Below are 25,270 nucleotides of genomic sequence, written 5' to 3' on the forward strand. Positions count from 1 at the left end.
TCCCCCCTTATCATTACCCTCGGCTTAGGAGTCAGGACATAAGGGTCACAAACTCAGGTTTATGTCAGTTTACTACTTTAACTGGGACCTTCTTTCTGTGAGGCTTAGCTTCTTTGTTTAGTAAAATCCTAGGAGATAGAAGGGAAAAGAATGCCGAGCTTTCTGGCACACTGTCCAGTATGACTCCATTGTCCCCTGTCCCTTTGGTGCCTGTGGCGTGTGTTTTCTAAGCTTTGGTTGCCCTTTCCAATTGTGGCAGCGTACTTCATACTTCCATTTCCTTCTATTCCTATTCCAACGCTTAAGTGCCCTTCTACCTGCAGGGGTGGAGGTTCTGGTGGTTCCTCCAGGAACCCGCTGCTGTCAGACTGGCAGCTGTTTGCTCTGTTCACCGTGACACCTGCGGAAAGAAACAAAGAGGCCTGCAGTGGGTATAGTGAAAACAGGCTGACAGCAAGACCAGGATCCAATGCTCTCTGTCTGACATGCTGTAGACCCTCCCTAAATGTCCACTGCGTGGAAGTATAAACGAATGAGGGAAGTCTGAGGAGTTTTTCCTCAGCTGTCAAAGGGTCCATGGAAAATTGCATCACTGGTTTCCTGATACAAGGAATAAAACACGAAACAAAGGACGAGGACTAACATCTCTTAGAACTAAATAACAATGTGATTGTGAGATGCGTCTTTGTTAAGAGGTAGAAAAACCAGAAGGAAATGCATATGCCTTAAATGTCACGCTAACAGAACAATAAAGACCACAATTTATATATCTGTTTGTATACATAATGCAATAAACTGAATATTCATGTCCCCCCTGAATTCATATGTGGAAATTCTAATACCCAAGGTGATAGTATTAGGAGGTGGGGCTTTTGGGGGGTTATCTGGTAATGAGGTCGGAGCTCCTATTAATGGGATTTGTGCCCTTATAAAAAGAGACCCCAGAGAGCTCCCTGGCCCCTCCCACCATGCGCGGACACAGCAAGAGAACGACCATCTATGAACGAGGAAGTGGGTCCTCGCCAGACATCGAATCTGCTGGTACCTTGATCTTGGACTTCCAGTCTCCAGAACTGTGAGAAATAAATTTCTGTTGTTTATAAGCCACCCAGTCTGTGGTATTCTGTTATAGCAGCCCAAATGGATTAAGACATATATATTCTTTTTTCTTTTTAGTAAATGTTGGGTAAGAATCCCTTGCTGACCACATTTGGACTCTATTTAGATGACTACAAATCTGTGCTCATGTTTTAGACTGCTGCTCTTATAACTTTGAGAGGCTGGAAGGGGCAGAGAAAGAACAATGTTATATGTGTAGGCAGGTAATGACCCTGTAAACATGAGCCTCTTGAAATTCTAAATCTGCCTGTAACTTCTTACATAAATTTGAGGTTATATTAATGGGGCCAGGGGAAATGGGTGGCTATCAGGGCGTCAGTGTGCTAAAGACTAAATCGTAGGATTGTTTCCCCTCTTCTGGAATGAGAAATGCTTCCAGCTACAGTATAAACTAGAATAGGAAGTCTCAGGGAGGTGGGTGGTTGGAATGTAGAATCCTTATAATACAAGAAGCAGAAGGAGGAGCCATATTTGTCCTGGGAGAAAAGGCTGGGCATGGCTGTTAGGAATGGGTTGAAAGGAAAAAGCTGACTGCTGGTGGATGTAATGCACGGATATCTGGTACCTACATGAGAAATAGGGAATTTGCTTTTGCTTCAAGAACTAGATGCTGCAGAGGAGTTAGAAGAAAGAAAAACAACAACAAAGAAACAATCCAACTTCTGCTTAGGTGTTCTAGATCCATCCTTCAAGGATAGCTGCACTAGCAAGGGCCGCAGTACCTCATCTCCTTGTGGGATTGCCTTCCCCCAGCCGTAATTGCCCATGTGTCTGAGCAAAGGCTGCTGGCAGAGACATGGTTCCAGAGGTGGTCCACCCAGCCCAAATCCCAGCTACCTCACCCTGAGATCAACATAAAAAGAAAGAAACTTAGCTTTGTAGAATTAAAACTTATAAACTCCATATTCATTCACTCTCTTCAAATAAAATGAAAGGCTAAAACTCAGATAATGTAGGTTTTTAATAGCTGACTCCTAGAGAGATGGAAGAGATTTGAGCAAAGTTTTGAGGAAACAATGTCTGTTACTTCTTGTTATATAGTTAAAGGTGAAATATGGCAAATGCTTACTAGTCATGGATCTAGGTAAGACTTCTGCTTCTGGCAAACTGGAATAATTAAAAAAACTAGACTTTTCCTCTTATTTGACAACAATGAAAAAACTGGACAAAGTATAGGAAAATATGGTTTCAAGAAAATGGACATTAGGTAATTAAAAATAGCAGTCTCTGAGAGGCAGGAACAAAGAATGTGAGTCCTACAATTACCCAGCTTCCTGCTTTGAGAGAGTTTATAAGCCATGCGATAAGGAAGGTAAACCCCTACCGAACCTAGAAGACGCCCTAAGTTGAGGAGACAGAACTAAGAATCTTGAAAGAGCGAGCCACCTAGAGTTCACAGAGTAAGGTGGGAGAGAACAGAGCACTGCACAAAGAGATAACTCTAGAGAGTCCCTCTTAAGTATTCCTCTGAATACTGATCCGCTCGTGCACGTGAGAAAATACCAAAGACTGAGGAAAGAAGCATTGGAAAGCACTAGAAGACACAGTGCCCAACACTCACCCAGGACTGGAATAATGCATGCTCCCAGCAGCCAGATTCCAAAAATCACTGGGTGCTGGAAGGATAGGTACGTGGAAGTGTCTTGCCTCAAGAGTGAAGAGTAATGAGCTCTAGCACGAGCATTGGTCTCACCCAACAAATCATAAAAGCAACACCTGAAAGGATCAAACTGTTTTCAAGTAACTCAACTGTGTCCCATACCTAAGTTCAAGACTATTTATAGGAATACAGCAATATCAAGCACCCACAAGGTAAAATCCACAATATCTGGCATCTAATTAAAAAAACAACAACCATGCAATGAAGCAGAAACATATGGCTCATAGCAAGAAGAAAAATCAATCAACTGAAACCAACCTAAAACTTATATGGACATTAGAATTAGCAACTAGAATATTAAAACACTTGTTATGACTATAGTCCATATGTTCAAGAGGCTGGAAGAAAGATTGAATATGTTAAGTGGAGATTGTGAGATATTAAAATATACCCAAATTGAAATTCTAAATATGAAAACTATAATGTCTCAGGTAAAGTTTATACTGGATGGGATTAACAGCATTTTAGAGATTGCGGAAGAAAAGATTAGTGAAACTGAGGACATAGCCATAGAAATGATCCCAAATTAAAGACAGGAATAAAAGAGTAAAAATTAAAAAAAATCAAAACAGCATCAGTGAGCCATGGGACCACTCCAAGTTGTCGAATTTATAGGTAATTGGATATCCCAGAATTGTAGAGGGAGCACTTGGACGAAACGTTTCAAACAAAATTTTGTTTCAAGAAGTTCAACAAACCCCAACCATAAGAACTATAAAGAAAACTATAACAAGGCACATCAAAACTGTCCAACACAATGATAAAGAGGAAAATCTTAAAATAAGCCAGAGAATAAAGATACATTACACACAGAGGAAACTCGGATAAGGAAGGCAGCATATTTCTCATCAGAAATAATCCATGCAAGCAGACAGTGGAGTGACAGCTTTAAAATATCGAAAGGAAAAAACATGTATCCATGAGTTTTAAAGATTTGTTATCTAAATCTTTTAAAAGATAATTGACTCTTTAAACAAAAACAACAACAATGTAGTGTGGGGTTTATAATAAATACCTGGAAGACTAAAAAAATTAAACACCTGTTATAAAATTGATTCATTCGTATGGAAGGAATGGTCTGTGATACTTTAACTATGAAGCATAATTCTTATAGAGTCTTTAAGCTGGGTCACAGAATACTTGTTTACTTGCTGTCCACGGAAGTAGTGTACACTCATTGTGTATTTGTTATAGGAAATTGTATAATACTTTAACTAGTGTAATGATTTATACAATATAGCATAATATTTGACACTTCCCTGCTCTTGTTATAATTAATTCAGCCTATATTAAAACTCTTCAGAACTGACTTCCAGCCCCCACGGCCCATCTGCGTACTATAAACAGTAGGGGACCCAACGGTATCCAACAGGTGGGTTGGACTTTGCTCAAGGATGGACAAAACAGACTTTGGAAACTCTTTTTTTCTTTCTTTTTAAAAATATTTCTTATATATTTATGTTGATAAAAGGTATTCAAATCCTCAAGAAAGTTCAAAAGCCACTATAATATACTATGTTTACGCTTCTTTCTTGATTCGTCATAGACAGGTGTGGCTTGGTTATGGAGACTTTAGGAAATGACCTTCATTCTGAGAAGGAGAAGCAGAACCAAGCCTTCTTCTAGAGAGTGAAGACATGCCTCAGAAAATGTAGCTTGTGCAATTAGGGTGAACTCCCTTCAACGTGCCCCTTAGTGTTGACAGAGCTAGCTCTGAAATTGCCTCATCTCTTGGCATTATGTCTCTATGGCATCTTTCTATTATGATTAACTTCGGAAACTCTTGCTCTTCCTATATGTTCTGGTGCAAAATTTGCACCACACGCTGTGAAGGAGTCCTGATACATCATTATTCATGAAATTTTCTAGATAAGTACTCTTCTGGAATTTAAGCTTCATGTAAAACGTTTGCTAATCCTTCTTACAACTCTGGGATGAAATTACGCATTAGAGCACTAAACCAAAAGTATACGTTGGAGCCCATTTGTCCCTATCAACAAATGCAAATAGGCAACCCAAAATATAAAGGGTCTCTAAAAGATAGGAAGACTAGTTTCATCTAAAGGGGAGTATATTTATAACCGTTACCTTTAGTGAACCGTACTTGTGTAAAGTGCAAAACCAAAAACAAGTAAGCAAAAATAACCTCTGGAACTCATTTAAGTGAATTTGTGAAACAACCAGATTTTGACAGCCTCTCTTAGATGGTGAGATAAAATAGTGTAATTGGACATAGTCTCTCAGGAGTAGAGACTTATTTAGCTCGTGTTTTAGAAGTCAGGTACATGTATCTGAATCATTTTGAGAGAGTCACCAAGTAAAATGGTGGGCCAATTGACCGATGGTTTGGTGTAGTTTCTTTAAGAGGCTAAAACTCTTTCTTGCCTATAAGGTGGGTACATTTTCAGCAACTAGACAATAAACATCTCGAAATTGGCTTTGCAAATTCCAAATATTCTTCTAGGATTGTAAGAATTAAATGATACAAAGGATGAGAAATCGCCTGGCCCAGGAGGGCTACCATAGATGATTAAACAAACAAATACAAATGGGGATCATTTATCACTACCACACCCTCACACCCAATATGTAACGGGAGGGAGAGCATGACACAGGGGAAGACGATATGGCACCTGACGAGAGAAATGCAAGTAGTACCAGCACCCCCAGGCCTGGCCAACCCAGTTCCTCAAACTACCTAGCCCAAGACCGGGAGGATTTTAGAAGCCTCATCACCTCCACTAGGGTTTTCCCTACGCACTGAATACGCCCAAGGAGCCATAGCTCTTCCTTACTCCACTTGATTGGGTCCTCAGCGTCCCACCTTACATCCAACACTAGATCTGATTATTCAAACCCTCCACTACTGGGTGGGTCCTGTTCCAAACCACCCCCCAACCCCTGCATGAGTTTGTCATGCCCCTTAAACTGCTGGTTCCCCTACTCTGCCAACCGCTAGCTCGAGGGGCTCACCTCTCTGTATTGTATGCTACTAAGATCCGGTTAGGGCCCATAACCAAGATTTTCATACCGGTAGAAAATCTGGAGCCAGACCTGCTGGGTTCAGATTCTGACTCTCCTACTTACTAGCTGCATGATCTCAGGCATGGCACGTACGCCCTCTAGTCTGTTTCCTTATGGGGAGAAGAATGAATATAGTAATAATATGCTACTTGTGGGGTTGTGATAAGGATCATATCCAATAATATATCATGAAGACTTTCTGCACATGTAAAAGATGATATTAATTGTGCATATAAATTGTTGCTGCTGAACATAGTCTAAATATTACCTATTAGAACTCAATCACTATTAACATCATTAAATGCCATTAATGAGCATAATTATTAATATTAAGATTTATTAGAAATTACCTTTTTCAGCATAAGACTCTTCACAGAGTTAGATTTTACCCTCCCAATTAGGTGGACCCTGCCTGGGAAGGATTGTTCCACCGTTTGAAATATTACTACCTGGGAGGAGACAGATGCCTCAGGCACTTTGTTCCAACCATCACGAGGTGGCAGTATTACACCAACCACAGCACAGAGGAGCCAGGGCGCTGCCCAGAGTCCCTGGAATGCGAGACCCATAAACTTCCTAACAAGAGTCAACTGACCGGAAGGCCTGCTTTTCTGAGCTGGGTTGGTAAAATCTTCAGAATCATACGTGGCAAGTTTTACACTTAACAGTCTGAATTGCTAGAAGCTGGGGTTGGGTAGGGGTGGGGCGGGGAGGCTACAGAATCGAAACATAAATGAAGGGAGGGAGAAAAGAAAAGGAAACTTTTTAGGGGTGTGATGTACACTGGAGTTGTGTGGAGCGAAAGAAAGGGGTCCCTCCTCAGACTATTTGGGGTTGACCATCTTCACCTTTTCTCTGCTTCACCTATTTCTTTGTCAAGTTCCTCTCTCTTCTGTCCCCCAATGGTAGAAAATTCTGTGACAGCTCTGTGGTGAAGCGGAATCGTTCAAGTGGACCGGACATTACAGATTCTGGGAACTCAAATGCCTTTAGGAGCTGGGCAGGTAGGTACGTATGCGAAGTAACTAGGATTTAGACAGTGAAGAGCCACGTGGGTTTCTTGGACCTGAGAGTGTGCGTTCCCCCCAAAAGCATTTTTAAAAAATAATTTAAAATGATTTATTTGGCACTATATCTATGCAAAACCTCTCTCGGTTTAGATATATAAACAAAATCTCTATGGGCACAGTCGGCCCACAGCCCCCACCCTCTTGGTTGGAAGTCAGGATGGTGCCACACACAATCCCAATGCAGGAATCCCTTCCAGAACATTCCTCATAGATGGCCATCTAGCTAGTGCTTACACACTTGTGGTGACATGGACCAACTCCTATGTAGTCAGAGCACATCATACCTTTTAGAAGACGCGTCTTTACATTGAGCCACATCTACTTTAGCGTTTTCTGTTTGTTGGCCATAGTTCTGCTCCGCGCAGTAACAGTGAACAGTCTCTCCCTCTTTCTCATGTACTGTCCAGGCCTTTTCTCTTCAGCGTAAATCTCCCCAGATCCTTTAGATTAGCCCTCACAGGGTGGGGGCTCCAGGCCCTTTGTGTCTCATACTTTTAAATAACCTCATATTTAATCATGTCTGCAATAAAATCTGGCACCCAGAACTAGATTCAGAAGTTGAGATAGGATCTGACTAGCATGGAACAGAGGACGACTTTTCCTTCTTCTGGATATTTTACTTCTACACACACAGACTAAGGCTGCATCAGACTAGTCAGAAGTTGTGTTCCTGTGGTTGGGTCATACTGAGATCACTCTCTGTTTTGACATTGGGAAATACATGTTGTGAAGACTACATGAATGATTTCATTTGTATTCTTCTAAAATTTGACCTAGTGAATTTGGGACCGTGGTTCCATCTTGTCGAGGGATAATTTTGATCTTCATTCTAAAGTCTATTTGTGTTATCTATAGCTTTGAAACACATTTTTTGCTGTGGGACAAGCCACGGTTAATATTCTGAAGAGACTGGGTGACAGAGGCAGAACCTGATGTGGTCTACTGCAAAACTCCATTCTTTCCTTTAACCATTCCAATTCTGGGTATTTATCTGAAGAAATCCAAAACACTACCTCAAAAACATACATGTACCCCTACGTTCACTGCAGTCCTATTTACAATAGTCAAGATATGGAAGCAACCCAAGTGCCCATCAACAGATAACTGGATAAAGAAGGTGTGGTACATATATAATGGAATATTGCTTGGCCATAAAAAAGAATGAACTCTTACCATTTGCAACACCATGGATGGACCTAGAAGGTATTATGCTAGGTGAAATAAGTCAGACAGAGAAAGACAAATACTATATAATCTCACTGCCATGTGGTTTCATTCTTTTTAATTGGATTTACTTTTGTAACTGCGATTGATGTAGTAAATGTGTGGCATACTTGATGAAAATCCTCCCTCTTGCTCTGAAAAGAGGCATCACTAAATGTCCATGACAGTCTTTTCTGCTGACCTGGGATTTGGCCTCAGAATATTTATCGTTCAACATTATGAATGGCTAATACTAATCAATGAGAATTGGGATGCAACTTATAATCTAGATTTGCTATCCCACTGTTGTATTAATAAAGACCATAACTTTGCATGTAAGCAGACCTGATTTTGCACAGCATTATAAAAATAGCTATCTCAGAGTCTTAAATGAGGATTAAAAGAAATAATATAAAACATTTAGCACAGTGCCTAACCTCAATATTTGGTAGTATTATTCATATAGTTAATTTTCAACATTTATTCTTTTGCCAGGTGGAGTACATTTTTTGGATTGCCTTTTTTTTTCCTTTGATAATTCAGAAGTCATAGAATATGTTTTAAAATGTAATGAGTGGTAGCTTTAAAAATTCAAGCATATTTCAAATTGCTATTAGCAACGTCAAGAATTAAACAATATCTACAGACTCCCCCAAGGAATCCGTTACTTGTTGACAATTTCATTTTTTTCTACATTCAGCTTTCAATGACATGACCTAGGAGTTCAGATCCAAAAGGTAGTTAAACTATTTTCATGTTTCTTCTCTTTTAAGAATTTCATGATATTTGTATTATGTCTGCATGATTTACAATTCCTGAGACAGTGCCTTGCCTATCCTCTTAAACACAACCTCCTCGTTCAGTAGGCTGGTGTACATCCTTGACATTTCTTTATCAGAACGCAAATGTGAGAGCTTTACTTCCTGAGACTTTGCTTATCTCAAGTGTTGCTTCACAAATATGTGACAACTCAAAAGGGTATAGAATCCTGGAGTTGCAAAATTTCCACTTCAAAAAGCGATGGGTGTGCACCCACTATCTTCTGGCATCTAATAAGAGGGTGTTCTGAGAGGTAAGTGAGCATGACCTTCTCTTTGGCTCCACACAGTAGGACCATTGTATTTTTAAATGCATCATTCACAATGATTCCTCTGGCATCCCTTTCAATACTATTTTCTTACAAATTGTTAGATTAACACACTACCTTAACAAATTGAAAAGGACACTTTACAGTCAGATATTCGGAGGAAGTGACAGTGATATCGCTCTGCCCCATCCCCAACAAACTATGTTTCTATCTAGAGGAGAAAAGGACCAGTGTGCTTGGAGCTAAGTGGCATCAAGCAGTAGGGGGTTTGGTCATGCAGAATCTAGCAATGGAACAAATTAGAATTCTCCTCCAATGAAATACTTCTAACACAGAACAGATTGTATTTGAAAACATATATCTTCTTTGTCTACATAGATATTTGATAGATATTCCTAATACAAGAAGAGGGGCACAGATCCAACTTTAATAGCAAATCTGTATTCATTGTCCTGGAAGAATGTCATAACAAATTCTAATTTAGATCCAGTGCTAATTTCTTATTTGAAAATAGAACAATAGTAGTTTGCAAGGTAAAATTAACAATGTCCCCATCACCATTTGAGACACTAGGTGGACTGCAAATTTTGTAACACTAATTTCTTTGGAGCTTTTCATTTCTGTACTGATTCAACTATCATAATTCTAGAGACAACCAGTCCAAATGTTTTTTTCTCTTGTGAACTGTCTGGGAGCAAACATTATCCTTGCTTGAATTAACCAGTTGATTGGCAGGTGATTATGTCACATGCTCAGACAGTGAGAGGCAGTAGTAGTCCTTTCACATAGCAGCCTACTTCATCAAAAGTAATAATCCAGATGCAAAAGGAAAAAAATATATATTTTAGAGTCACAAAGCAGGAGAACTCAGATTTTCATCAGGAATCAGGCTTATGATTTTCATCTAGCTGTTTTCTGGGGGAGAGTTGTAGGACTCATGGCTGCATCAGAGACAAAGGGCACTCTCAGGGAAGTCACTTGTGTGTTGGTTGTTCTCCATTTTCCATTCCTTGCCTCCATTACCCCTACTCCAGTCATTCTCTGCCTCGTTTATGCTGCAGATTTTCACTGCGTTCAGTCAGTAGGATGTGCTAGTGTAAGTAGGAGATTGACAGGCATGAGGAAGAGCATGGAGCATTTATTCACTGCCACCTCCTTCAGGATGCTTTGGGCAAATAACTGCATCACTTCCTGGTAAGAGCTCCTGGTGAAGTGTTTCTCTTCTAAGGTTTCAACTTTTACCAGGCTCCAGTAACATGATTCTTTCCCTCCGCTTTTTCAGACCTATGAGTGATCATGGCTTTCTATTCTTGCTAGCCTTGGGGTCTTCCCTAGCTCTTATTGACTCCTTGAATTCAGCCCACCTCAATAAATAGTTCCTTTTCAAAAACCTTTTTTCAGTTATACCCTTTGAATATGCTATCTCTTTCCTGCCTGAGTGATATACCCAGTACAATCAACTGGACAACTACGAATGGCCTGCTATGGTTAATCTAGTTTTCACATAGCATTCTATCTTTTCATTTTAATTCTGATTAATTTGCTTTTTAGTAAAAAGGAGGTTTGGGTTTTTAGAAACCTCAGTTAACTCAAGTTTGGAGGAAAGACAGACAGAGGATTGGGGCACTGCCTTCCATAACTGTCATATTTAAACACTTTCATCTCTCGGTCCTGTTCATGTTAATGATTCTCTAAAGAATATCTTCATGTCACCTGTTTTTGCACTACTGTTATTTTTTACTGCTTTCGAGTCATTTTAAATTCTGATAAAAATTATATATATATGGTGCCATAGAAAGGAAAAACTATTAAAATTGTAATGCTCAATATATACCAATAACAAAAGATACATACAAGTCACATTTGACTTCTGCAATTACAAGAGGTGCTCAAAGTGGTTACCCTCAGCGTCCAGACACTTCTGATTACAGCAAACTACTGCTTGAGCAACGTTGACAAAAGTGTCCACTTGTATGCATGTTTTTGGCACCTCTGGTATATGAATATATATATATATATATACACACACACACATATATATATATATACACATATATATGTATTCATTCATTTAACAACAACCTAATTCATTCACTTAACACCATTTACTGATGGGCTACTCTGTACCAGGGGCTGCATAAACAATAAAAAGTGGAAAACACAGCCCAGCATTTGAGCAGCTTGTCTAGTGGACAAAGTCACAGATTACGGATAAAATAGATAGTAAATAAAAATACTAAGAATGCCATGTAATTTAACTTGATGACAATGAAAAGTGCCCCAGAACAGCTTCCCCAACATGTGTTGCTGGATTATAGGGATATATAGTGAAGAAAATTCTGACTCTCCCTTCCGGAAGTTCTCAGTCTATTGTTCTGAGCATGAACTTTGAAAATGTCGTTAGCCCTTGCGAAGTGTAAAACGGCCTTGATAGCATGAATCTATGGGCCTGTTTAAAACTAAGTCCCTTGATCTAAGGAGCCCCAGCAGCACTGGCTTCTCCTTTAGAGGTGGTTTCACTGACCTGTGAAAACTGGATTCAAATGCTAAAAGCTATTTTGAAGAGAATTCCTGAAGACCTCCGACGGGGAAACAATCAAATCAAGCTGTGGTGTCTATCTTGGTGATATTCATGATAGCAAAGGGAAGCAGAGTAACAGGGAAAAGGACAACCAGGGATATACAGATAGTAAAATGCAAACAAAAATATCTTAGAAACACTTATTTCCACCTAGTAGCACCAGATTAGTGGTGGCCATTTCAAATGTTATCAACAAACGGCAGTTATACACCCAAACTTCAAGCATGATTGTGTAACTCCTCCAAAAGGAGTTCTATGGTTAGCCTAATTTCAAACAAGAAATTTTAATATCTTTATCGCACAAAATAGACTCCACTGCTTTATGTGATGTTGATTCTGTTTTTTTGGACTTTGCTCTTACAAAAGGAAAACCAGAAGATTCATGCACAGTAACAGATTTTGAGGTTGAATTCTTTTTTTCTTGGTAGAACGTGTTTTTGCCAAGTTTACAACCCACTTGAACTTCTGTCTGTTCTTTGATTTTAGAATTAACTTGGGCTCTTTTTAACATTGGAAGAATCACAGATTTAGCCAACAATAAAGAAGTCTTAACAAAGTGTACAGAAGATTTTTATCATCACCAAATATCTATAAGTGAAGAATTTTCTTATTAACATTCAGTGTAGCTAAATCGAAACACAGTGTTTTAATTTTAGGAGAGACCATTTTATTTTAAGCCTTTATAACCTAAGTCTATAAACGAAAAGATTTTTTAACAAGAAGACATCCTAAGAAAAGCTTGCTCTAATTTTTATCTGTTAAAGAACATGCTTTAGTTAAAAACCCATTTGATCATTTGTTTCCTCAACATACATATTTTTGAGTGTTCCCTGTGTATTAGGCAGTAAGTAAATTCTGCGGATTGAAGAGAAATCAGACATTATTTCTGGCATCAAAATACTGTTGTGTCGTGTATTTAACTTAAACGGCTTAAACTTAGCTTTATAGATATGGTTAGAAAAAAACAGTAAGTTAGGAATATATTAACACAGAGAATTGGTTAATCATAAAATAACCAGAATTAAAGATGCAGTCTTGCATCTGGATTTGTCATGAATTACCATTGGCACTTGGAACAAACCTCATGGACCTTTCTTTCCTCATATGTAAAGTCTGAAAGTTGGCTTAGAAATGTAGTATTAAGCCTTCCATTTTATGACAAAAATCTCATTGCCTAAAAATAATTATAACCCCATCTTCACCCCTAAATATCTCACACAGGTAGGCATACTGGCTCAACATGGTGCACTAACGCTTATGGAGACATAGGTAAAATACCTTGCACGTATTTACAAAGAAAAGGAGAAGAGACGAAATCTGTATTTAAAAACTAATAAAATTTCATGTTAATATAGACAGATTAAAAGTGACATGAATATATTTTAGAATCTGGAGGAGGACAAAGGTAAACAGGGAGTCTCGGAGGAGAGCAGAGAGGGATGTCCTCTCTCAGACATATGTACTATAAAGTGATGAGGTCTTACAGAGTGAGTCCTGAAATGCTTCGTCACCCACTCCCTCAAGATACAAGTCACAAACCATTTCATTCATTTTGGCTTCTAATACAATGCCGTCTGCAACAGCAAAGCACATTTTATAACAAAGTTACATCCTTAGGTTATTTGCCTCATGGACTTGACAGGACACGCCTTTTGGCGTCAGAGATCTGGGTTTTGTTGATCTGGGTTTTGTTCTGATGCCAGCACTTGCCCCCTGGGTGCACCTAAGCAAGTTACATGACTTTTATGAATCTTGGTTTCCTCATTCACACATTAGAAATAATTGTAAGTGAGTCTGAATACTCAACTATAATTTTGGGCTTCTACATTGTAGCCCAATTAAGGAAGGGAAGTTTCTGACATCTATTTTTGGCCTCCTTTGGCTCCCTTTTGCTTTCTTGGCTCAAAACCTTTTCTAGTATCATCTCTACCTTCTCTAAGGAGAAGAGCCTCCTGGAGACGTTCTATCTTGTAATTGGGCAAAGAAATGTTCTGTATTTTCCCTTTCTTGGCCAAAAGTTTTCTGAACGTCGGATACCAAGAGTTGGCAACACCCAGATGTCTCTAGCAGTATTGTGTGTCAGAAGAAAGGGACATGACAGGGATGCCACAGAGAGTAATGTCAACTTGCCCTCTGTGCATTTTCTCATGGACAGCCCTAATGATTTGTTATGTGGTATTAGTCCTATTGTGAGGGGAGAGGGGCAAATTGGGTGGTGATTGCAGAGAGATACATAAAGTAGACGTGGTCTTAAGTTTGGAGAAATGATTACATTTTGATCTGGGTACAGACATCACAGTCCTTGCTCCTGTACCACGAACGGTACCAAGAGGGCATAATATTTCCTGAGTCTGTGAGCTAGGTGGCCTTTTGTCTTCTCCAGGTTTCCTTAGGATCCCAGGGAAGTCCCAGTACCAGGAAGTGTCTGAAGAGCAAGTACAACTGCTCCAACAATAAATATGTGTGCTTCTGACATTCTTTCCCCACCATTTCCCTTTTCTTGTCCTCCAGTTACTTGTAGTGTTAGAAATAAATTTGAGCACCTTTCTTCTGAAGAAAGCAAATATTTTCGCCTGAAATTCAAATATTTTGTCTACATTCTCTCAACCCAACTTACTGGACTTATTTTAGATAGAGTAGTGTCCCCAAAGTACTGTGAGAGCTCGAAGCGGGGCAGAAATAGAAACCAGGAAATTATAAGAGTATGGGTGATTTGTTTTTTTTCTTAAAAGATGAGGCATTGAATTATTTGGAAGGTAAGAGACTTGTCTACACAACCACTGTTAATGGAGGACATCAATCGGAATGCGTTTCCTCTGAAATTATTTTGTCGGAACTCTGTTATTTCCACTTAAAATGATGTTTTCTTCACAAAAAGCAAGATGATTTTGATTTTATGCTAATACACATTTTCTTTTAATTAAACTGTTTGGGACACTTGGTTACAATTTCAATACCCCTCTTGCCTAGCTTAGAGATGCTTAATACTGCACAGAGGTACGAAACCTTTGGCAATCTGAAACTTAAGGCTGATTTTATTATAGGTTCTCAGTGAAATACTTGACTTTGAGAAACTCCTTTACGTTAATCACCTTGTCAGCAGAGGTCTACCACTTTTTAACTGTTGGTGTTATCTCCATTCTAATTAGAGAAGTGCTACACATCTACTGAGATTATCAGAGTACTAATAATGTTGTCCCTTCTGCAGGCTTTTCTTCCAGAAAGATGCCAAATGCTTTAAAAATTGAACAAGTTGATAGACAAATTGTATTGGGACAAGCTTACCTACCACTGATGGGCAACCATCTCTGGGGTAGCTCTCTCCAGTTCTTTGCCCCCTGGGTGCTTACGGAGCAGTTGGTTAAAAGGGAAAGAAGAATGCCACTTGGAATGTAAGCAACAGGGGGTTTGAGGGAGAGAAGACATAATTATCTACACTGAAATATGACCAGGACAACCGCACTGTATATGCAAACCACCAAGATTAAAATCATTTGTTTTGTAAACGAAGTACTCAGGTTTGGAAAAGCATAAAGTAGGTAGGTGAGATTTGGGAGTCTGACAATTGTTTGAAAGACAAGCTAATGTTTTTATGATGCCAACATATGCATGTTAGAAACCTTTTAGGTCTTGTATTTTTCTGTCTCATGCTTGTGTATAATCCTCATGCTGTTTCTTGCTTTGGGCACAGAGGAAATCCAGAAGGAAAAAAAAAAAGCCATTGAAAACTACTCTTCCAAATATCTGGGGAATGAATCTATTGTGTGACTGAAGGTACTAGCTATTTTCAAAGCTGAAATAACCTGCAGTGCCTGTAGAATCAATGAGACGATGAAAAAATTAGATCTTTGTCAGTGTGTGAAAGGGTGTGTTAAAAAGTGTATTACCTCCTTCTCTTTGTGGTCCCTTTCTGCACTCCCTTTCCGTTTTTCCTGACAACACTGCCTAATAAATCACGTTAACACAAATCTTTCCCCAAGGTTTGTTTCTGGGGAACCCAATCTAAGACAAATGGTAGGGATGATTCACAACTGAACTCTAGAACCTACATGTTAAAAAAATCTAATTATTGAAAGCAAAAGGCTCAAATATGTAAATATTCACCACCAGGCCCTGAAGGACTCACCATAAATACAATAAATGGGAAAAAGTAAATTAACAATAATTTGCATTTTAAAACATTCAAGAAAAGCCACAATTGAAAACTGCAATCAATTCAAGAAAATGCTATTAATATATTTTGATAAGAAATCATAATTCTTGAAAATTGCAAGAATTCCAACAATTTACATGTTTGTATGTATAGTAGGCATTCCTTTCTTAAAGTGTGTATATGTTTTTTGGGCACCTTCTGTATATGTTTCTAGAAGCCACCTTGTTCTCCTTATGAAAATTAATATAAAATTAATCTGAACTAAGTTACATTCTCAAGCCTGCAGTTTATAGCTTAAAAAGAAATATCTGTTTCGTCCCTTTGCTGATGGTGATGGAAAATATTATTAATAGCAATGGACCCCAGGAGGTCCAGTGTTCATCCCTGCCATTTTACTTTAGGGAACAAGAAAGGACGTTGCAGAATTCCTTGTGATCTGAAAGTATAAATGAAGCTGCTGAGTCAGGAGTTTTCTCAGCAGTTGTTTCTGAAGTAGGTTTCAAAAAATAAGCAATGGCTGTTCTAAAATCAGATAAGAAGGGTATTCAGTACTCTCTCCTAAGAAAACTTTGCTTATCCAATATAATATAGCTTTCTGTGCCAGGACATGCTATGCTCCATTACCCCATTTTATATTTTTATAGCATTTAAAAACATCTAAAATTATTATTAATTAATTTCATAAATATTTATTGAATACCCATTATATACCAGGATCTTCATATGTTCTAAGGATCTGAGTATATAGAATTAAACAAAACAGAGTAAATCATTGCATTTATTATATATATATATATATATATATATATATATATATATAATATATATGTATATATCTCCTATTGATTATGTGTCATCTCTTCCTTTTGTAGAGGCTTTGTATTATTTATAGCTCTGGATACATAATCAGTGCTCAATAAATATTTGTTAAATTACTAGAAACAGTATAAATTTGCAAACCTGCATGTAGAGTTATTTTTAAAATTCGAGTTAAAGTTGAGTCTCACCCTTCCTTTCATACCTTCTTTCCCACCAAAAGCAAAGGTATCTAGCTCTAGCTTTCCCATGTAAAGTATAATTTGATTGGAAACATTTATGGACTGACCTATTCATCCCACTTATTTTAGGTGCTTAAGAAGATATTGGAGGTGATATAGGCACTTTAAGCATTGGATGGTTTGGACTAAACAAAATCTAAAATCTCCATGGTACCTGGGGTCAAGGATATTGGATGATACAGTGAAGGTCTCTAAACTTTAATATAGGTGACCTGGATTCAATTCCCAACCTGTCAGTGCATACTAATTGGTTGTTTTGCCGTAAGTCACTTAACTCTCCTGATCCAAAGTTCAGCATCTGAAAAATGTGGACAAGCCTGACTGCTGGAGCTATTACACAGGTGACTATAAGAAAAAAACATAAAAGCTACAAAATATTGAATCTCTTATTAACGGCAACAATGATACAGACGTAACGTAATATCATCATGCTGTATAAAGAGCTATAAAGAGTTCAAAGTGACATCTGCATTTCTGAGAGTCCATTTTTCAAATTCAGGAAGGCCTAGAGTGTTATTGAGTATACAATGTAAATACAAACATAACCACCGGATCTGGCTTCAGACTGCAATGAAACAGATGGTGGATCATAGAGGGATTTAAAAGAAAGATGGCCTCAACCAAGAATAGCTTTCCTTCTGCTATGTCTTACTACCAGATTTACTAGTAGAAAATTTTAAATCCATTGTTACTGAATAATAAAACAAATGTAGACTCTGGACGAAAATGGCAGAACGAACACACATAATGTTTTCCTTGCAGATATCCCCAAAGCAGATATCCCAGTAAAGAAGTGTTCTGTATTACATAGAAACAAAGGGAAAGAAGTACTTCTAGAATCATGGAAAATTAACCTCTAAAACCCCATTACTCCATAAGAGCAACAAGAACACTGGCCATCATTGTCAAAATTAACATTTTCAAAATGCTAGAAATTAACCAATGGCTTGCAACAATCTAAGAAACACTGATCCAAGGGAAAAAAATAGCTGGATATAAATGAGTAAACTTTGTAGCATTTTAACTTACCCTAACATTATCATCTTCTCCCCAGCTCTGCATTAGCCTTGAAAACCAGCATTCTTGACACAATAATAGTTGTGAAAATGAGCTGCCCCTAGCAGTTGCTAGAGAAAGAAGAAATTGGTGTGAAAGTCCTAGAAAAGCCCCATTCCTAGAGAACTGTCACTATGTGATCTGTCTGGAAGCTCTCTGTCAAAGCCTATTTACTAGACTTTTCTTTATATAATCTGACTCACAGCTACGTAAGTGAGGAAAGCTATATCATCAAGGTATTTGTAAAAAAAAAATCAATGATGATTAACATTGCAGCTGCCTGAGATGGTAATACTAATTGGGCAAAGAAGAAGCTGGCTAATACCCATAGAGGACTTTAGAAAGCTCTGAAATAGTCCTCTGGATCTAGAAGGCTGTATACATACATGTTCAGGGCTGTGTGCATGACCAGAAAAGATCTGAGAACACTCCAATCCCTCACCTCTGGTTGAACTTGAGGCTATGAACAAGCAGGAAGTGAAGACTAAGCTGAGTTGTAAATAGTTGGAACAATGAAGGCATGCTCCAACATATGCACAGACACCATCAGAAAAGGAAGGGAGACTTATTTGTTCAAGGCATTTAAGGAAATATGTGTCCAATCATTAGTTGACCAATAAGCTATCTGAGGCATCAGTCTCAGTATTTAAATTTCAGTGGCTACACATGACAAAGGAAATAGATTTTACAGAATTAATCCAGGAGAGTCAATTTAAAACAAATAAAAAAACAGGAGCAATAACAACAACAAACCACAACAACAAACCCTGGGGGGATATTTAAGTTCAAGAATTGTTCTATTATTTAAAATGTGTAGTTTAAACAAAAAATTATAAGACATGCAAAGAAACCTGGAAGTGTTGTCCATATACATGGAAAAAAAATCAACAAAAAGTAGTTTTGAGGAAATACAGATGTTGGACTCACCAGACAAAAACAATAAATCATTATAAGTATATTTAAAGAATTAAAGGAAATAGTACCTAAAGAATTAAAGTAGTATTAAGAACAATGTCTCATCAAATACAGAACACTAATAAAGATGGAAATTATAAAAAGAACCAAATGAAATTTTGGAGTTGAAAAGTATAATAACTGAAGTGAAAATTACAGTGCAAGGGCTCAACATTAGACTCAAGCAAGCAGAAGGAAAAATCAGCATTTATGAAAATAAGTTGATTCAAATTATCCAAGTTAAAAGAACAGATAGAAAAAAAATGTAAATGAACAGATCCTCAGAGACCTATGCAATACCATCACATGTATCAATATACATAGTGCAAGTCCTAGAAGGAGAAGAGATAAGAAAGAGACACAAAGAATATTTCAAGAAATAGTGGCCCCCAAATCCCCAAATTTGATGAAAAACATTAATCTATACAACTAAAAGCTTAATGAACTCTAGGAAGGATAAACTCAAGAGATTCACATCTAGACAAATGATAGTCAAATAGTCAAAAGATAAAGGAAAGAATCTCAAAAGTAGAAAGAGAAAAATGACTGATCACATACAAAGGAAACTGAATGAGATTAACAGCTAACTTCTCATCAGAAACCATGAAGATCAGAAGGCTATGGGATGACATATTCAAAGCACTGAAAGAAAAGGGAATATTAACTGAGAATTCTATATCCAGCCAAACTATCCTTCAAAAAATAAGAGATAATTCAAGACATTCCAAGATAAACAAAACTGAGAGAATTCATCACTAGCAGACCTGATCTATAAGAAAAACTATTGTAAGTCCTTTAGGCTGAAGTGAAAGAGCATTAGAAGTAACTCAGATCCACATGTACAAATAAACAGCACAAATAAAAGTTACTATGCAGGTAAATATAAAGACAATAAAAACATATTTTTGCTTGTAATTCTTTTATTTTTATCTGATTTAAAAGACATCTTAATAAAGCAATAATTATTAACTGAGTTAAAAAAATATATAATGTATAAAAATGTAATTTGTATGGCAAAAATACCACAAAGGAGAGAGGAAAGAATGCAACTACTTTGGAGCAAAGTTTTTACATACTGTTAAAAACAAGTTGGTGTTAATCCTAGCTAGAATGTTTTAAGATATTGTAATCCCTGTAATCCCCACAGTAACCACTGAGAAAGTAACTTAAAAATACAATGAAAGAGGGGTGGCCAGGTGGCTCAGTTGGTTAGAGCACAAGCTCTGAATAACAGGGTTGCCAGTTCGAACCCCACGTGGGCTGTGAGCGCCCTCCACAAGTAGATCGAAGGCAACAAGCTGCCGCTGAGCTGCCAGAGGGGAGGCTGGATGTCTCAGTTTGTTAGAGTGCAAGCTCTCAACAACAGGTTGCTGGTTCAATTCCCCCATGGGATGGTGGGCAGCTCCCCCTGCAACTAAGATTGAAAATGACAACTGAACTTGGAGCTGAGCTGTGTCCTCCACAACTAGATTGAAGGACAATGATTCGGAGCTGATAGACCCTGGAAAAACATGCTGTTTCCCAATATTCCCCCAAAAAATTAAGGAAAAAAAGTACTTTATTAAAAACATAGACTTTATTTTAAAAAATACAATAAAAGAAACAAGATAATTAAAATGGCACATTAGAAAATACCTATCTAACTAAAAAAAACACAGTAATGGAGGAATAGAGGAATAAAAAAAGATGACATTCACAACATATAGCAAAATGGCTGACATAAATCCTATCTTATTGATGATTATATTAAACTTAACTAGATTAAACACTCCAAACAAAATGGAAAAATGAAGTGGTTAGATCCTAATTTCCCCTCCTCTCAAGCCACAATAATGAGTGTCTATTCACCTCCATCTCAGGAAATAATGGAAGTTTATTCACTGAATCTGGGAACACAGAAGGTCCTTGGATCTCGGATTCAATTACCTCCTGTCAATGGTATGGTGACCACATTACAGACATGTATACATGGAATGTTCAATGCCAAAACCTCTAAGCTCTTCTTGACTAGGTTTCCAGATTGCTGATTGCCTGATTGTTATTCTAGGCAGGAGATTAGAAAACTACTCTCTGAAGACCCTGACCAGCCTGAGAGAAATGATCTAAATATACAGGGGTTCCACCCAAAATTGTTTATCTACATCTACCTACAGTTAAGCTCAAATTCAACAAGCTTTCCCTACATATCCAGAACTTCTAATGAGCTTTTTAAGAATGTCTTTCATTCTTAGTCATAAGCACTCAACCCAAAATTTCCAGGTATCTAATAATAACTTCCAGCATGAGAGACAGAGACCACAATAAACAAAACAAAACAAAACAAAACAAAACAAAACAAAACAAAAAATCAACCTGGATGAAACAGTAACTATATGGTGAGAGGGAAACTTCATAGATACATACATCCCTGCATACACACAAACTATTATTGATATTTTCAAAGAGAGAAGAGAAAGCATTGCAACCATGACACAAGCATAGGATGCTATACGGAAAAAAGCATTGTGACAACATAAACCTCACATAAGTTAAATATGTGAAAACAGAAATGAATTTTATAGAAATGTTAGAAGATGAACTAAGGAAGTCTTCCAGAAATCAGAGCTAAAAAAATAAAGACATGGAAAACAGGAAAGCGAATTTGAGAAAATTAGGGACCAGTTCACTAGTCATAATATGCAAATCATAGAATTTCCACAAACGGAAAAAGTGAAAACTAGTGTTAAAAAATTAACAAATCATTTAAATCTGAAGGGTACGAATTGGTGGTTGCACTGGACCCTGAACACCCAGTCCCATGGATAGAAATAGGCCCACACATAACATTATGAAATTTCAGAACATTAGAGAAAATCTTTAAGCTTCAAAAGGGAGAGAAACATAAAACAGGGTTCACCATAGCTTTAGACTTCTCAACAGTAAAACATTTGAAGCAAGAAGACAATGGAATAAGGCCTTCGGAATTCTCAAGGAAATGAACGTAGAATTTTATGCTGAGCCAACATATTAATCAGCGTGAGAGCAGGATGAAAACATTTTCAGATACACAGGTTAAAAAATTTACCCCTTTTGCACACTTCTTAAGAAGCTACTGGAGATAATCCTCCATCAAAGTGAAGGCATCAATCAAGATAGAGAAATATCAAAAACAGGAGATCCAAAAAAAGATTCACTGCAAGGGGATCTCCACATTGATGATGGTAAGATATCCTAGAATGACAACTGTGCACCAGGCATTAAGAGCCACCATCTATTTGATGGGAAAGGCACACTGAGGGCAGAGCTTTGTTTAGCTAATGAAATCATTGTAGGACATTCTCTAAAAAATAAAAAAGAAGAAGAATCCAAAGAAAGAAGACATGAGCTCTAGGAAAGAGAGGATCTAACTCCAGAAAAAGGTGAAGGAAAATCCCCAAGGATGACTGCCTCATAGCAGGCTTAGAAGTCATCCCATAATGAAAATTACCGTAAGCATAGATGCTCAGTGTAATTTGAAATGATCAGATTCGCTTAGCTTACCTGATATAAAAATTTGCTTTGGGAAAAAAATATATTCTGAAGGTATTGGATACTGTAGAAAGAGGTGACAAAATGCACAAAGGAAAATAAACAAAAAGGAGAAAAATGCCAGAGATATCTTGGTCCGCATCTTTGATTCAGTATCTGTACCTCCATATGAACTTTTAGTTTCTTCTTCAATATCCTTGATGAAATCCCCAGTTGATATAATATTTGATATTAATGTTTGAAAATGATAGTCTAATGGACATAAAAAATATTTTCTTCCTCTAAATTCAAAGCTCTTTCTCCAGATCAACTCAGATCAATAGAAATCTATGACACTGGATTACACTATCTTTGCAAAGTTTTATCTCAGAGACCTTGGTTTCATTTAAGTCTCTGGGGTTTGGCCATCATGAGTTTCTCTCTGTCAGCCTGTCTATCTCTGTCCATATCTCTGTCTGTGTCTCCCTCAGTTGTCTTGTATCAAAGCACGATGTAGACATTTAGGGCGGGGCTTGATTTTATTGTCTTTTGATCATAGGTAGAAATAGAGCCCCTGAGAAATCTTTCGTGATCTGATTCACCCATTGGACAAACACGTTTTGAGCTTTCAATATGTGCCAGTTCCTCTGCTAAGTGGCCAGGATATACATATCAGTGTCTTTGGACAGCTAGCCCATCAAAATGTGTTCACTTGACAGTTAACAATGAGCCAATACTGTTCTTTGAAATAGTCTTATTGCTCAGGAGGCATTTAGAATTTATACTAGTAAGATTATACGTTAATATAATAGGAACAATAATGATACCGCAATAATAAAAACGGAACTCCCCGTCGACCAACTCGAAACATTTTCTAAAGGAAGTCATTTAAAGAAAATAGAACACCTCAAGTTCATATAATGCTACGTTTGATACAATAAAGTTTAAATCTTATTGGTGAATGCGTCAGACCCTGATCAAGGTTAAACCTGTGCGATTGCCATGCAGGTGGGCAAATTGCACATGCTGAAGGAAATGGACCATGTCAGATATCATCATTGATGTCTGTGTGGGCACCAGACGCAGACCAGAGTTGGCAGCAGAAGAAACCAATCAAAATCTCAGCTGCTCTGGCTCTGAGCCCCTCTCTAACCTCTCTTCCCAGGAAGAAGAAACAGCTTCACCTCTGGCTTCAACTTTCCCAGGGAAGGCTAGGAGGGGGAAACGCCAACTCCCCTTCCAAAGTGAGGGGAACGGCCAGAAAAAGGTCAGGGATGGACAGGAGTATCCTAATATTCCAAGCCTCTTCTAACACCGGTTTCCTTTTCATTGGGATACCTTATTTGCTCAACTTTTTCTGGAGACATATGCTCATCACATAGAATGATTTTTTGTTACACAAGAACTGGCAACTTCCTTCTAAGAGATCCTGGAAAAGGAGATGGGAAGCTGCGATTTTCCCCTGGCTTTCGCCCAAGGTATTGAACGTCACATTACTTTCATGCTACCTGGGATTAACTTGAACCCCTTAATTAATGGCCTAGTTTCTTATTGTAATATTCATCCTGAATGGTTTTAGACTAGCACTTAAAGGGACATAGAAAGGAATGAGGGGATGGAAAGTGGTGGGGCTGAGCGGAGGCAAGAAAAGGGGGTAAAATGTGAGATAAAGAACATCTAAAATGCATCCACTTTACCTCCCCTTCCTTCTTTTCGGTGGCTTTTATAAACTACCTTGGCCGCACCCTCTCTTTCCTCCATAATCCCCTGTCCATGCTCAAAAAGGCCTGTGAGAGATTCATTTTCTAATCCCCTTCCAAAACAATCTCTCAGGCTAAAACAAAATAAAGGGATCTTGGTGTCATACTGACATAAAGTATCCTCTCAAAAAACTCTGAAACACGTCTCTTGTTAAACAAAAACAATAATTTTTATAAAGGGCATTTAAAAAGCATTTTCCTGTTTATTTTCATATCTAGCATAGATCTGTGGGGGTTTTAATAACAATAACAATTACAATAATAATAATAAGCCTGAATTTAAATAAACACAACCCCCCTCCCCCAGGTGAAATCATAAACTTTGGTTTGCTCCCTTTTTTGGTGTGGACCATTTCAATCATATTATAATAATATACGCTAATTTTAATATTTCCTTATAAATACAGCAGTATTTCCTCTGTTGAGCTATAAATCTACTTCTATCTACATGTTTATATTAGGGTGGTACCTTGACTATTCTAACATAATAGTGTTAAATTTTTTTCTAGGGCAACAAAAGAGTGTTTTAGCAAGAATAGAAGCTTTGAGATCAGACAGATCTGTGAAACCTAGCTCAGTCACTCAATAGCTGGGTTACTTTGAACTACTTACTTAACCTCTCTGAGCCTCAGTTCCCTCATCTGTAAAATGGGAGTAAAATCCACTTACTCCTATGGTTGTTTTGAGGATGAATTAAGACTGTAAAGTGCCTTGTGTAGGACCTGGAACCCAGAATTCTCAGTAGAGATGTAATCCCATTCCTTAAATCCATACCCCATACTGGCCCCTCTATGGATGTGATGCCGAACCATAGCCAAGAGATACACATACACAAAGAATCCTTAAAAGAAGTAAATACTTAATTAGGGACACATATTTTTTACCAGCTAATTATAATTCAAGGCAAACTGTGGTAAGGCCTATGGTAAATGCATATCAAAATTTACGGGAGCACCACAGAAGGAATTTGGGGAGTAGGGTCCTTGGAGGAGATGACAGAAGAGGTAATGAGTGAACTGAGACCTTGAAGGATGGGTGCGTTTGGGTACGTGGACAGGA

At 37.9% G+C, this 25,270-nt stretch overlaps 1 protein-coding gene across 3 annotated transcripts in view; it reads right to left on the reverse strand.

Annotated features, from left to right (window-relative positions):
* The window catches only part of ITPRID1 (ITPR interacting domain containing 1), a 103,947-nt gene that overhangs the window by 12,705 nt on the left and 65,972 nt on the right, over positions 1-25,270 (reverse strand). For all 3 annotated transcript variants that reach the window (XM_019726210.3, XM_088797667.1, XM_019726208.3), the window contains exon 10: positions 318-400. In XM_019726210.3, coding sequence (XP_019581769.3) covers positions 318-400 — 83 coding nt within the window. The remainder of the gene's footprint in view (positions 1-317; positions 401-25,270) is intronic.

This window comes from Rhinolophus sinicus, chromosome 4, assembly GCF_057876585.1.
Source record: "Rhinolophus sinicus isolate RSI-liver-muscle chromosome 4, RSI-T2T, whole genome shotgun sequence".
Lineage (NCBI taxonomy): Eukaryota > Metazoa > Chordata > Mammalia > Chiroptera > Rhinolophidae > Rhinolophus > Rhinolophus sinicus.